Below are 14,551 nucleotides of genomic sequence, written 5' to 3' on the forward strand. Positions count from 1 at the left end.
TTTTACTGAACCGTCCGACATGTTAGTTACCCTCTTTCCCAATCAACGTACGGGAGCATTGCACCCCCTTCCCCCCCCTTCCCACCACCACCCACCCCCCCCCCCCCCAAATAGGTTTCAGTTTAAACATCTGGCCTGAGTGTGGCACAGTGGTCCCCCCCCTGCTATTGATTTTCTAATTGATCACCCCCTGATGAAGCAAGGCCACAGAGCACTTTGATATTATCTAAACTACTAAAAATGTTCCCAGTTTTAATAACTTTGCAGTGAGTTAATTAGCATATTGAGCAGAATTAGTCGTCATTTTCAAACATTTTCATGACCTAATGAAGGGCAAAATACTCCTTCTTTGATGTTTTTGTCAAATCAGCTGAGATTGATAAGACTTTTATCTCATCGTGACCGTATCTGTCGTTAAAGATCGCGGTGATGTGGTAAATTAAAGTCTTGAATAGAAGCTGAATAGTGCAGTTGTCTGTTTTGGGGGAAAGATAAATCAGCTGTTGTCGAAGATAAGGTAGATCAAGAGGCCGGTTGATCCAGATCAGCTGTATTGATTTATGCACAGAAACTGAATTCATCATTGATTTATCAACCCCTCTTTTTTTGTCCAATGAGTCTTTCTACTCTAGAAAATGTCAGAAATGAGTCTTTCTACTCTAGAAAATGACAAATTAGTCTTTTTACTCTAGAAAATGTCAGAAATGAGTCTTTCTACTCTAGAAAATGACATAAATTAGTCTTTCTACTCTATAAAATGACAGAAATGAGTCTTTTTACTCTAGAAAATGTCAGATATGAGTCTTTTCACTCTAGAAAATGACAGAAATTAGTCTTTCTACTCTAGAAAATGTCAGAAATTAGTCTTTCTACTCTATAAAATGACAGAAATGAGTCTTTTTACTCTAGAAAATGTCAGATATGAGTCTTTTCACTCTAGAAAATGACAGAAATGAGTCTTTTTACTCTAGAAAATGACAGATATGAGTCTTTTTACTTTAGAAAATGACAGAAATTAGTCTTTTCACTCTAGAAAATGACAGAAATGAGTCTTTTTAATCTAAAAAATGACAGAAATGAGTCTTTTTAATCTAAAAAATGACAGAAATGAGTCTTTTTACTCTAGAAAATGTCAGAAATGAGTCTTTTTAATCTAAAAAATGACAGAAATGAGTCTTTTTACTCTAGAAAATGACAGAAATGAGTCTTTTTACTCTAGAAAATGACAGATATGAGTCTTTTTACTCTAGAAAATGACAGAAATGAGTCTTTTTACTCTAGAAAATGACAGATATGAGTCTTTTTAATCTAAAAAAATGACAGAAATGAGTCTTTTTACTCTAGAAAATGACAGAAATTAGTCTTTTTAATCTAGAAAATGACAAAGTCAGTAGATCTCACATTTGAGAAGCTGGAACTAAAAAGATATTTGCCTTTTTTTGGCATAATTAAAGACTTTTTCCAGCTATTATATAGCACCAGAAATGTGAGGAGGATAATATTTCTGCTGTGTGCTCATGTCAAGCCCAAATACCTGAAATATACATGCTGAAATGTCATCTTTTTTGACTCTATATTATCAAAAATGTGTGCAGAAGAGCATTCCTCAGGGTCCCTGGATTCCTGAGGAATTTTAAAAACCGGATTTATCTTTTTTATAAATCCAGGAACGTGGAACACACAAACAGATTTCCCTAACACTAGTCACTAAAATAACATGATGATAATTTGTTTTATTGTCACAACAGAACAGAGGAACATCAAAATATGTTAAAGTTCTGATAACTAAAATGCGTAAAAATACAAATTTAAGATATGAAACTTAAAGTCCGTTGAACAAAAACACCAAAAAAAATCAGTGTTGCCAACAGGGACGTTGCAGAGCGCCCTCTGGTGGACAAACCACGCAACTGCATCACTCATAATAACATGGTGGACCGTCCGTTTTCTATTTTATTTTTCAGAAATTAGATTTATTTTATAAATCCAGAAAATATGTTAAAGTTCTGATAACTAAAATGCGTAAAAATACAAATTTAAGATATGAAACTTAAAGTCCGTTGAACAAAAACACAACAAATCTGTCATCAGGGACGTTGCAGAGCGCCCTCTGGTGGACAAACCACGCAACTGCATCACTCATAATAACATGGTGGACCGTCCGTTTTCTATTTTATTTTTCAGAAATTAGATTTATTTTATAAATCCAGAAAATATGTTAAAGTTCTGATAACTAAATGCATAAAAATACAATTTAAGATATGAAACTTAAAGTCCGTTGAACAAAACACAACAAATCTGTCATCAGGGACGTTGCAGAGCGCCCTCTGGTGGACAAACCACGCAACTCCATCACTCATAATAATATGGTGGACCGTCCGTTTTTATTTTATTTTTCAGAAATTAGATTTGTTTTATAAATCCAGAAACGCGTAACACACAAACAGATTTCCCCAACATTAGTTATTTGTAGTTATTCATGAGTTCTCACTAAAATAAACTGATACTGATTTATTTTTATTGTCACAACAACAGAGGACTATCGAAATATGTTAAAGTTCTGACAACTAAAATGCGTAAAAATACAAATTTAAGATATGAAAACTTAAAGTCCGTTGAACAAAAACACCAAATCTGTCATCAGGGACGTTGCAGAGCGCCTCTGGTGGACAAACCACGCAACTCCATCACTCATAATAATGGTGGACCGTGACCGTTTTCTATTTTATTTTTCAGAAATTAGATTTATTTTATAATCCAGAAATATGTTAAAGTTCTGATAACTAAAATGCATAAAATACAAATTTAAGATATGAAACTTAAAGTCCGTTGAACAAAAACACAACAAATCTGTCATCAGGGACGCTGTAGAGCGCCCTCTGGTGGACAAACCACGCAACTCCATCACTCATAATAACATGGTGACCGTGCCGTTTATTTTATTTTTCAGAAATTAGATTTATTATAAATCCAGAAATATGTTAAAGTTCTGATAACTAAAATGCATAAAATACAAATTAAGATATGAAACTTAAAGTCCGTTGAACAAAAACACAACAAATCTGTCATCAGGGACGCTGTAGAGCGCCCTCTGGTGGACAAACCACGCAACTCCATCACTCATAATAACATGGTTGACCGTCCGTTTTTATTTTATTTTTCAGAAATTAGATTTATTTTATAAATCCAGAAAATATGTTAAAGTTCTGATAACTAAAATGCATAAAAATACAAATTTAAGATATGAAACTTAAAGTCCGTTGAACAAAAACACAACAAATCTGTCATCAGGGACGCTGTAGAGCGCCCCTGGTGGACAAAAACACGCAACTCCATCACTCATAATAACATGGTTGACCGTCCGTTTTATTTTATTTTTCAGAAATTAGATTTGTTTTATAATCCAGAAACGCGTAACACACAAACAGATTTCCCCAACATTAGTTATTTAGTTATTCATGAGTTCTCACTAAAATAAACTGATACTGATTATTTTTATTGTCACAACAGAACAGAGGACTATCGAAATATGTTAAAGTTCTGATAACTAAAATGCAAAAATACAAATTTAAGATATGAAACTTAAAGTCCGTTGAACAAAACACAACAAATCTGTCATCAGGGACGTTGCAGAGCGCCCTCTGGTGGACAAACCACGCAACTGCATCACTCATAATAACATGGTGGACCGTCCGTTTTTATTTTATTTTTCAGAAATTAGATTTATTTTATAAATCCAGAAAATATGTTAAAGTTCTGATAACTAAAATGCATAAAAATACAAATTTAAGATATGAAACTTAAAGTCCGTTGAACAAAAACACCAAAAAAAATCAGCTTTGCCATCAGGGACGTTGCAGAGCGCCCTCTGGTGGACAAACCACGCAACTCCATCACTCATAACCTGGTGGACCGTCCGTTTTTATTTTATTTTTCCAAATCCGAATGCTTTAGTTGTTAGCATAAATTCAATTCAATGACTCTGATGAATGAATATTAACCCTCGTGTCGTCTTCCCGTTAACCCTGAACTTGCCCTTTCAGGTCGAAATTGAAAATGAATATTTTTTTTTGGGCTTTTCCGATGTTTTTGTTGCTTTTTCTGATTCATTTCTCACTTTTTCCAGCTTTTTGCCACTTAAAAAAAACCTTTTTCTTGGAATTCATTGTCAACTAACCTAATTTATGTCAAATTACACGTGATTTTTTTCTAGTGAAAAAGGCAGAAATTAGGAATTAATTTGACTAATAGTTGAGATCCGAGGATGTTGAGCGGATCTCAGACGGGTAGACGTCCAATTTTAGTCCGGATACTGGTTTGAAACCATTAAAAAAAAAATGCCATAAGATTAAATAAAACAACCCCAAAAATTCCACAACAGTAATCACTAATGTCGTCTAAAGAACACGTGGAATCATCCATCTTATTTTGGGACAACTTGGTTGAAATAAATCCATATTTCTGATATAAAACACTTTGGAAACGGACAAAAAAACGAGAGAAAAGGGGGAAAAAGCCAATATTGAGAGATCGGGAAATGGCTAATATCGACCCGCCGACTGGTCAGGCTCTAATATAATATTGGGCAAGGTTCCATTTCTTTTTCCGACTTTTATTTAACCTCATCCGAGTCTTCTGACAGTAACCTTGACTCATTACGTTTAGAATATCTCACTACTGTTGTAGTAATAGATAAATTACACCGTTAGGCGGCTTCAGTCCACTTCCCAGTAAGTAAAACCTGATCCGCAGCCATGAGGGCTAAGCTCCGCCCCCCCATGTGTCCTCTGCTTATAAAGCCCTCCCCGCCTCAGCCAGACCTCAGACCAAAGATTAGAGAGTGTGTGTGTGTGTGTGTGTGTGTGTGAGGAGCTTGTCTCACATGGGAAAGAGAAGAGAAGTTATTTATTTACTTGACTTTCCTCGACTTTTGTGGATTACTTGAAGCCGACGCGCCCGGGATTAACCAAAACGACCGAAGGATATCGCGGTTTCTACTGCAAGCTATGGTGGCTTACGATGAACTGGGTAGCCTGGCGCCGATCAAGCGGACCCTGCAGGTCATAGACCACCAGAACCAAGCCGGCAAGGAGTCCGAGGTGAGACGCAGAAACAGACCCCCCCCCCCGGTGTTGTGGAGATGTTGGTTGTGCCGTGTTTAGCCGGTTACCCGTGTGCCTTGCTCTTTGAGTCAACGTTTGTCAGGAACGCCTCTAGATGAGGTCACGTCTTTGTGTCGGACTGTGAGTGAATCAGCGCCTTACCCTGTTTTTTCTTCGTCTTTTATCTCGCTTGGGCACACACTGTGTGTGTGTTGGTGTGTGTGTGTGTGTGTGTGTGTGTGTGTGCGTGTGTGTGTGTGCGTGCTTTCAAAATGCCTTGTTCCTCCTGTAAGAGGAGACTTTGAGCCTGAGAGATACCGCCTAACCTGACAAAAAGTTAATCATTGCATTACACTGCACCTATGAAGTTGGTAACAGTGCTCAGACACCCCCCACCCCCCCACCCACCCTCCTCCTCCCCCACCCCCCCACTGTCAGTGTTGTGTATTCTGCAGGGGGGGGGGAACTCTCAGTCAACAACCACTCCGTCTGGAATAACTTTGCGTTTGACGGCTGGCGTTTTGAAAAGAAGGTGCGGGGTTGTCTTTCGTTGCAGCATTCCTTCAGCTGCAGGCACAAGTAAAGGGAGCACAGAAGTTAGACACCCGGCTGTAGTTTCGTCCTTCCCCCCCCCTTTTCGAGGCTTGCGCGGTTCTCTTTCGGAAAGCGGTTTCGGGGCGAGGATGTGGTTTTCGTTGACCGTAAGACCACTCGATAAAGCGGAAGTAACCGAGAACAATTCGTGAAGCGAGGAGTCGCGCTTTCACACAACTCGGTACAACAGTAGCTCGGGCTGTGCTGTAATCCCGCGGGACACATCTGGGGTATTAGCTCACAACACACACACACACACACACACACACATGCACACGCACGCACACACTAGGTTGCATCAAAGGGAAAGCACAGGAAGCACTTTTGCCGTCCCTGAAAGAGCTCAGCCGCACATGTTCAGGTTGGCTGTCTGGAGGGTCGAGGTTCCCCTGATCTGAAACTGGTTATCTGAAGCAGCACAAACCCCCCCCCCCACACACACCCAGATCCGTCTGGTTTCCTGAAGTGAGCCGGACTAACTCCACAGAGTTCACCGCCAGGAATAGCAACTTTCTCTGTGTGTCTGCACTGCTGATAAACAAAGACTGGGACCAGGGGGGTCTTCTGTTATTCAGGGGTCCAGTTCCCAAAGAACAGGGGCCAGCACACGTCTCCAGTATTTACTTTGGTTTCAGTTGGGTAAAAAGGTTTTGACTTTTATTTTCTTTGTCCCCTGGCATTAAAATATCACAAATTAGATTCAGACAAGTCTAGTCCCTCACAGACCAGTCTAAGGGATTCTGTCTCTGCATGTAGACCACAGTCACAAGCAGGAGACCCGCTGGCCCCTGTACACTAGAGGGCTCGCTGAGTTCTCAAGGTCTGCTCTGGTCTGATGTGGAGACCCGGAGCGGAACAGGACTAGACCGCAGCCCTCAGGCCACGCCAGACTGAGTGGATCTGTTCCGCAGCTGTGTCCGCAGACTCCCCCCGAGCCTCAATGGCGGCTCTGTTTTCCCAGATCCGCTGAGCCAAGGCAAAACCCCATTTGGCCTGAGTCAGGAGAAAACTCCTGGCTCGGGCTTTTTAGCTGTTGCGGTGCTCCGTTTCAAAGAGCGAGGCCCTCATTAGTGCGACGTTTTTCAAACGCTAACTGTTTTGCGGGCGGTGATACTTTCGGGGACGCTGATTCTGGGACCGGGTCTCAGTCTAGTTTTTTTGGGCTCTGTGGGCTGAAATCAGTACTCCAGGTCTGCAGCTCCTCTTTGATTCCTTGCAGCCTGTTGTTGTTGTTGGCACGGGTCCAAGCTGCTCTCTCCTTTCCCTCTGCCTCGGGCTCGGGCCTGGTTGAGGGGAGGGGGAGGGGGGTCACCTGGCCCAGGTGTGGCGCTGTTCTCACGCGAGGCCCCCGTCGGAGAGCCTGTCTCGACTCGCGGCCGCCAACACCGCCGTGCACCCCCCCTGCAACAGTAAACACTCGAGAGTTGGTCCCGACACGCTGTCCATGCCGCTCTGATTCCCTGGAAAAAGGGGATCAGGATGCATTTATCTCACACTGTTTGAGCGATGGAGTTCTAGCTGTTGTCGGGCCAGATAGTAGCAGTGTGTGTGTGTGTGTGTGTGCAGGGAGGGGTGTTGAACAGCTGAGAGCAGGTTCTGGTGCATTCCTGGCATTCCTCCAGACCCCCCCCCCCCCCCCCCCCCCTTCCAGAGCAGCAGTCAGAAAGGGCCTTTGTGCTCAGTGGACAGGCCCGGCTGCAAGACTCTTCACATGATAGAGCCAACAGCTGCTTCCTCCTCCTCAGTATCTGTGTCTGTCCGCCAGTCTGTCTGCGGCTCGACCCCGGCTCCAGCTACTCCTATTTCCTCCCCCCCCCCCAAAGCGGGGAGTGAAGTCCACAATGAGGATTTATGACTCCACTTGATGTGCTTTAATCAGGGAAGTCCCAAAGGAAGCATAAAGTGGACTTAGTGCCGAGGTCCGACGAGCTTATATCGCTGGTGTCGCTGACCGCAGAGTGAATGCTCAGAGATCAAATTGCCCGACTAACCTGTCCTTCCATTGTTGCCCCCTCAGGAACCCAGCACCAAGCGGGTCCGTCCTCTCGGCAGGGTGACGTCGCTAGCCAACCTCATCTCTCCGGTGAAGAATGGGGCCGTCCGGCGCTTCGGCCAAACCATCCAGGTAAGCTCCCGTGACCGCAAATGCTGCACGAACCTGGCCTCCGGTCGCAACGTGTCTGACATCCGGGGCTTCCTCTTCTCCCAGGCCTCGTTCCGGGGCGATGGCAAGTCGCCGGGCGCGCCCCAGAAGCCTTGCGGCAAAGCGGCAGCCCCCACGCCGCCCAAACGGAGGAACAGCACGCTGTGGTCGGAGACGCTAGACGTCCACCAGAAGGGAGCTTTCTCCACCAAGGAAATCAAGCGGCAGGAGGTGAGAACCAGCACTTAGACATGAACACATAAGCCAACCGTTGGTCAGGGTCAGGACGCCGAGGAGCCAGACAGTCTTCCCGTCTACCAGACTAGTTCCACATATCCCTGTAGTATTTGTGTCAAACGGTCTCCCCAAGTCACATATACCTGACATGCCAAGAAACTAGCGCTCTCCTGCCCGTCATCCCCCACTTGTCCTGCACAAGTCAGACATCTTGGCCCGCGGTCAGAAACCATAGACTTAGACTAGAACCCATTTCCACACAGAGAGCCAGAAGGACAGAGAGAGGTCTAGTGGTTTGGCCCCGGTCCAGTTTTACATGTAGTCTAATGGCTCGGTTGCAATAATGTAATGACATCCTGATAAATGTGTTTGGCTAAAAAAAAGCATCTTTTTGTGCCCCCTCCTCCCCCCCCCCCCCCCCCCCCCCCCTTTCTCAGGCCATATTTGAGCTGTATCGTGGAGAACAGGACCTGATCGAGGACCTCCAGCTCGCACGCAAGGTTTGTACTTTTTAAAATCTCCGAGGCAGGGGGGAGTACATCTTAAGCAAACAGAGTCAATCAGAGTCTGGCGGGCCTCCCTCGCAGCCAAGCCAAGAGCTATAAAAAGACAGGAATGAGTCCTCTTGCCTTTCTCTCGAACCCTAAGTGCTCTTTACAAGCTTTTTTTTGGCCTGATGAGATCTTATTTGACGGTTCTTGGCTCCTCTCCTGTGCCCAGGCGTACCACGACCCGATGCTGAAGCTCTCCATAATGTCGGAGGAGGAGCTCACGCACATCTTCGGCAACCTGGACGCCTACATCCCCCTGCACGAGGACCTCCTGGCTCGGCTCACCGAGGCCACGGGGCCCGACGGGACCGTGGGCCGCATCGGACGGATCGTCGTGGACTGGGTAAGCGTCCCAGGACTCTGATGCCGATTCCCTAAATGCAGGTTTTTGGTAGAAGCGTGTGTTTAGTAAGTGTCTCGTGTGTCCCCCTCCAGCTGCCGAGGCTCAACGCCTACAAGGACTACTGCAGCAACCAGCTGGCGGCCAAGGCGCTGCTGGACCAGAAGAAGCAGGACCCGCGCGTGCAGGACTTCCTGCAGCGCTGCCTGGAGTCGCCCTTCAGCAGGAAGCTGGACCTGTGGAGCTTCCTGGACATCCCGCGCTCGCGCCTGGTCAAGTACCCGCTGCTGCTCCGAGAGATCCTGAGACACACCGCCCCGGAGCACCCGGACGCCGCCAGCCTGGAGGACGCGGTGAGTCCCCGGGGGACCGGATTCGGTTCTACGTCATCGTCAGATCCCCTATCTTAATGTCTCAGAAGTTCATGCTTTGGTTCCTCCTCGTGTGTGTGTGTGTGTGTGCAGATCTCCATCATGCAGGGCGTGCTGTCCGACATCAACATGAAGAAGGGCGAGTCCGAGTGCCAGTACTACATCGACAAGCTGGAGTACCTGGACGACAAGCAGCGGGACCCCCTGATCCAGCGGTGCAGGAGCCTGCTGTGTCACGGCGAGCTGCGGAACAAGAGCGGCACGGTGAGCAAAACACACACACACACACACAAACGCACACACACCCTTGTCATCAACACAAGCCTCACGTCCCGTACAAGCCTGACCCCCCTGTACACCTGTTTTTGTTTCCTTCCAGAAGCTGCACGTGTTCCTGTTCACCGAGCTGCTGGTCCTGACCCGGCCCGTCACCAGGAACGAGCGCCAGTGCTTCCAGGTCTACCGGCAGCCGATCCCGGTCCAGGATCTCCTGCTGGAGGACCTGCAGGACGGGGACGTCCGGATGGGGGGCTCCTTCAGGGGCGCTTTCAGCAACGCCGACAAAGGTAAGGCTTCAAATTATTAAAGTTCATAGCAGTTAACGTGGGAATATATTTAGTCTTTTTTAAAATATAGCAGAGTGCTAATTCCAATTGTCCCCCGTCTCTCTGTCCACAGCCAGGAACATATTCCGGGTGCGGTCCCAGGACCCGAGCCAGGCGCAGTCCCACACCCTGCAGGTCAACGACGTCTTCCACAAGCAGCGGTGGCTGAGCTGCCTCCGCGGCGCCGTCTCCGTCCACTCGGCGTCGAGCGCCGAGCGCCGCCCGTCCTCCGTCCCCGCCGTCGTCCACCCGGAGGAGACGGACGAGAACTGCCCGCGGCCCGTCTCGCGCTCCGCCCCCTGCACGCCGTGCAGCCCCACCCCGAAGTCCCCGTTGTCCCGCTCGTCCTCGTCGTGTTCGACGTCCTCGACGTCGCACAAACCCAAAAAGGACAAGAGGTCTCTCTGCTCTCTGGGGAAGAGGAAAGAGACGATGGTGTGAGACAATGGGGACAAAGGGGACAATGGACTCCCTAGGTGGACGTTTTTGTAAATGTTGACGCAAAACAGCACGGAGGAGCGTGGGACTTGTATTTATATGTGTGTGTCTGCGTGTGTGCGTTTTATTAAAACAGTGTTCTGTGTTACTGTCCTCTTCGGCAGCTATTTATCTCACCCCCCCCCCCCCCCCCAGTCTGTCCCACAGAGACACGGTATCCTGGACAGACGTGCAACAAGAAGCAAACACAACTACACACAAATCTGTGTGTGTGTGTAGTTGTGTCGTGTTGCATTCAGCCCTGTTATTGACTATTAATTTGATATTTAAGCATTGTTTTTAGACCGTTTTCGGGGGGGGCGCCTGACGGAAGTTTTACATTTTTATGTCCTAAAGTGTCTTGTAGTCTTTCGCGGGCACCATAAAGCAGCACTGTTTCAGCTTTTAGGCGACGTTATTGGAAATATTGGACGTGTTTAACGGGCGCGAAGACGACACAAAGCTACGAATCTCTCTGTAAACGTCCGATTTTGAGATTAACGACAAGACGCGTCTTATTTTTTTTTTTTATACATTCCTTTAATGACGGATTTTTGTTGTTGTTGTTGTTCTGCATTCACTGCAGTTGGAGGCATTTATTTAAATCCAGAGACAGATGAGACGTCCGTCTCTCTCGGTTTGGACGTCGTCTGATGTCCAATCGTGACCAGAACGAGGAGTTTTTGTTTTGAGACAAAATCTTGAACTGAGCCATGTTGGTTTTTGGGACTTTTCAGAAGGAACCGGATCACTTTTCAGCGTAGCGTCTTTACATCGTTCACGTGGAGCTTTAGTTGTGGACACACGGACGGATTTACACAGACAGTGTCCAAGATGGACAATAAGAGAATGTTGTTGAAGGCTGAAGGGAAAAGAGAAAAGACGGATAAAGTTGGGGGTTTTTGGAAACTGAAATGGATCGCCAGTGCAAGATGTTTAACTCCATTGACTTCCTGTGTAAGTTGATGTGATATCTTGCTCGTAGATGGACGATGGATGGTAAAAATCAAGTGGGTGAAATTGATGGAAAAACAGTATGTAGGGGAAGGGAGACGCTAAAAGAAGGTCGTCGTATGTGCATTAGATGAGAAAAAGAAAAGGGAGACTTGCTTGCTATGAACTGTATGTGATTAAAGAACAATAAAGAGCTGTGGAAGACCTGCAACTGAACTTCTGGTTTTGTGTCTTTATGGGGTTTTTCTCTCTGAACGGGGAATATTCATATCAACGTTAGTATAGCTCGTCGGATGTACATCGCAAACAAGCCAGAATAATGGCAGTTTTCATGCTAACTTAAGCTAATCGGCTGCCAGTTTTTGTGCTAAACTTAAGCTAACAGGATGCCAGTTTTCATGCTAAACTGAGCTAACTGGCCACCAGTTTTCATGCTAAACTTAGGCTAATTGACTGCCAGTTTTCATGCTAAACTTAGGCTAATTGACTGCCAGTTTTCATGCTAAACTTAGGCTAATTGACTGCCAGTTTTCATGCTAAACTAAGCTAATCTGCTGCCAGTTTTTATGCTAAACTAAGCTTATTGGATGCCAGTTTTCATGCTAAACTAAGCTAACCGGCTGTCAGTTTTCAAGCTAAACTAAGCTAAAAACTGCCAGTTTTCATGCTAAACTAAGCTAATCGGCTGCCAGTTTTCATCCTAAACTAAGCTTATTGGATGCCGGTTTTTGTGCTAAACTTAAGCTAACAGGCTGCCAGTTTTCATGGTAAACTAAGCTAAAAGGCTGTCAGTTTTCATGCTAAACTGAGCTAACAGGCTGCCAGTTTTCATGCTAAACTAAGCTAATCGGCTGCCAGTTTTCATGCTAAAGTAAGCTAAAAGGCTGCCAGTTTTCATGCTAAACTAAGCTAATCGGCTGCCAGTTTTCATGCTAAAGTAAGCTAACAGGCTGCCAGTTTTCATGCTAAACTAAGCTAAAAACTGCCAGTTTTCATGCTAAACTAAGCTAACAGGCTGCCGGTTTTCATACAAAACTAAGCTAACAGGCTGCCGGTTTCATGCTAAACTAAGCTAACCAGCTGGCAATTTTTGTGCTAAACTAAGCCAACTGGCTGCCACTTTTCGTACTAAAATAAGCTAACTGGCTGCCAGTTTTCATGCTAAACTAAGCTAACAGGCTGCCAGTTTTTGTGCTAAACAAGGCTAACCAGCTGGCAATTTTCATGCTAAACTTAAACTAATCCGTTGCCAGTTTTCATGCTAAAGGAAGCTAATCGGCTGCCAGTTTTCAAGCTAAACTAAGCTAATCGGCTGCCAGTTTTCATGCTAAACTAAGCTAACAGGCTGCCAGTTTTCGTGCTAAACTAAGCCAAACGGCTGCCAGTTTTCATGCTAAACTAAGCTAATCTGCTGCCAGTTTTCATGCTAAACTAAGCTAACCGGCTACCAGTTTTCATGCTAAACTAAGCTAAACGTCTGCAAGATTTTTGTGCTAAACTAAGCTAATCGGCTGCCAGTTTTTGTGCTAAACTAAGCTAATCGGCTGCCAGTTTTTGTGCTAAACTAAGCTAACAGGCTGCCAGTTTTCATGCTAAACTAAGCTAATCTGCTGCCAGTTTTCATGCTAAACTAAGCTAACCGGCTACCAGTTTTCATGCTAAACTGAGCTAATCGGCTGCCAGTTTTCATGCTAAACTAAGCTAATTGGCTGCCAGTTTTTGTGCTAAACTAAGCTAATTGGCTGCCAGTTTCATGCTAAACTAAGCTAACAGGCTGCCAGTTTTCGTGCTAAACTAAGCTAATCGGCTGCCAGTTTTCATGCTAAACTAAGCTAATCGGCTGCCAGTTTTCATGCTAAACTAAGCTAAATGTCTGCAAGATTTTTGTGCTAAACTAAGCTAACAGGCTGAAAGTTTTCATGCTAAACTAAGCTAATCTGCTACCAGTTTTCATGCTAAACTAAGCTAATCGGCTGCCAGTTTTCATGCTAAACTAAGCTAATCGGCTGCCTGTTTTTGTGCTAAACTAAGCTAATCGGCTGCCAGTTTTCATGCTAAACTAAGCTAACAGGCTGCCAGTTTTCGTGCTAAACTAAGCCAAACGGCTGCCAGTTTTCATGCTAAACTAAGCTAATCTGCTGCCAGTTTTCATGCTAAACTAAGCTAACCGGCTACCAGTTTTCATGCTAAACTGAGCTAATCGGCTGCCAGTTTTCATGCTAAACTAAGCTAATCGGCTGCCTGTTTTTGTGCTAAACTAAGCTAATCGGCTGCCAGTTTTCATGCTAAACTAAGCTAACAGGCTGCCAGTTTTCGTGCTAAACTAAGCCAAACGGCTGCCAGTTTTCATGCTAAACTAAGCTAATCTGCTGCCAGTTTTCATGCTAAACTAAGCTAACCGGCTACCAGTTTTCATGCTAAACTGAGCTAATCGGCTGCCAGTTTTCATCCTAAACTAAGCTAATAGGCTGCCAGTTTTTGTACTAAACTAAGCTAATCGGCTGGCAATTTTGATGCTAAACTAAGCTAACCAGCTGCCGGTTTTCATGCTACACTAAGCTAATCGGCTGCCGGTTTTCATGCTAAACTAAGCTAATAGGCTGCCAGTTTTAATGCTAAACTAAGCTAACCGGCTGCCAGTTTTTGTGCTAAACCAGGCTAATGGGCTGCCGGTTTTCATGCTAAACTAAGCTAATCGGCTACCGGTTTTCATGCTAAACTAAGCTAATCGGCTGCCAGTTTTCATGGTAAACTAAGCTAAAAGGCTGTCAGTTTTCATGCTAAACTGAGCTAACAGGCTGCCAGTTTTCATGCTAAACTAAGCTAATCGGCTGCCAGTTTTCATGCTAAAGTAAGCTAAAAGGCTGCCAGTTTTCATGCTAAACTAAGCTAATCGGCTGCCAGTTTTCATGCTAAAGTAAGCTAACAGGCTGCCAGTTTTCATGCTAAACTAAGCTAAAAACTGCCAGTTTTCATGCTAAACTAAGCTAACAGGCTGCCGGTTTTCATACAAAACTAAGCTAACAGGCTGCCGGTTTTCATGCTAAACTAAGCTAACCAGCTGGCAATTTTTGTGCTAAACTAAGCCAACTGGCTGCCACTTTTCGTACTAAAATAAGCTAACTGGCTGCCAGTTTTCATGCTAAACTAAGCTAACAGGCTGCCAGTTTTTGTGCT

General features: G+C 45.1%; 1 protein-coding gene across 1 annotated transcript; it reads left to right on the forward strand.

Annotated features, from left to right (window-relative positions):
• Positions 1-4,828: 4,828 nt before the first annotated feature.
• Positions 4,829-11,590, forward strand: LOC116678312 (neuroepithelial cell-transforming gene 1 protein). The gene is made up of 9 exons (XM_032508275.1): positions 4,829-5,099; positions 7,714-7,821; positions 7,906-8,070; positions 8,514-8,576; positions 8,797-8,970; positions 9,063-9,320; positions 9,432-9,602; positions 9,718-9,904; positions 10,017-11,590. Exons 1-9 carry the CDS (start codon positions 5,007-5,009, stop codon positions 10,382-10,384), a joined length of 1,587 nt encoding a protein of 528 aa, XP_032364166.1. The 5' UTR covers positions 4,829-5,006; the 3' UTR covers positions 10,385-11,590.
• The last annotated feature ends 2,961 nt before the right edge of the window (positions 11,591-14,551 follow it).

This window comes from Etheostoma spectabile, unplaced genomic scaffold (assembly GCF_008692095.1).
Source record: "Etheostoma spectabile isolate EspeVRDwgs_2016 unplaced genomic scaffold, UIUC_Espe_1.0 scaffold00006983, whole genome shotgun sequence".
In the NCBI taxonomy this organism is placed as follows: Eukaryota; Metazoa; Chordata; class Actinopteri; order Perciformes; family Percidae; genus Etheostoma; species Etheostoma spectabile.

What these genes read in the sequence shown, in the direction of transcription:
- LOC116678312 (XM_032508275.1), top strand. Translation starts at nt 5,007, where the DNA reads ATGGTGGCTTACGATGAACTGGGTAGCCTGGCGCCGATCAAGCGGACC. An exon ending in GCTTCGGCCAAACCATCCAG is followed by an intron (nt 7,822 to 7,905) that starts GTAAGCTCCCGT and finishes CTCTTCTCCCAG; the next exon opens with GCCTCGTTCCGGGGCGATGG. An exon ending in TGCGGAACAAGAGCGGCACG is followed by an intron (nt 9,603 to 9,717) that starts GTGAGCAAAACA and finishes GTTTCCTTCCAG; the next exon opens with AAGCTGCACGTGTTCCTGTT.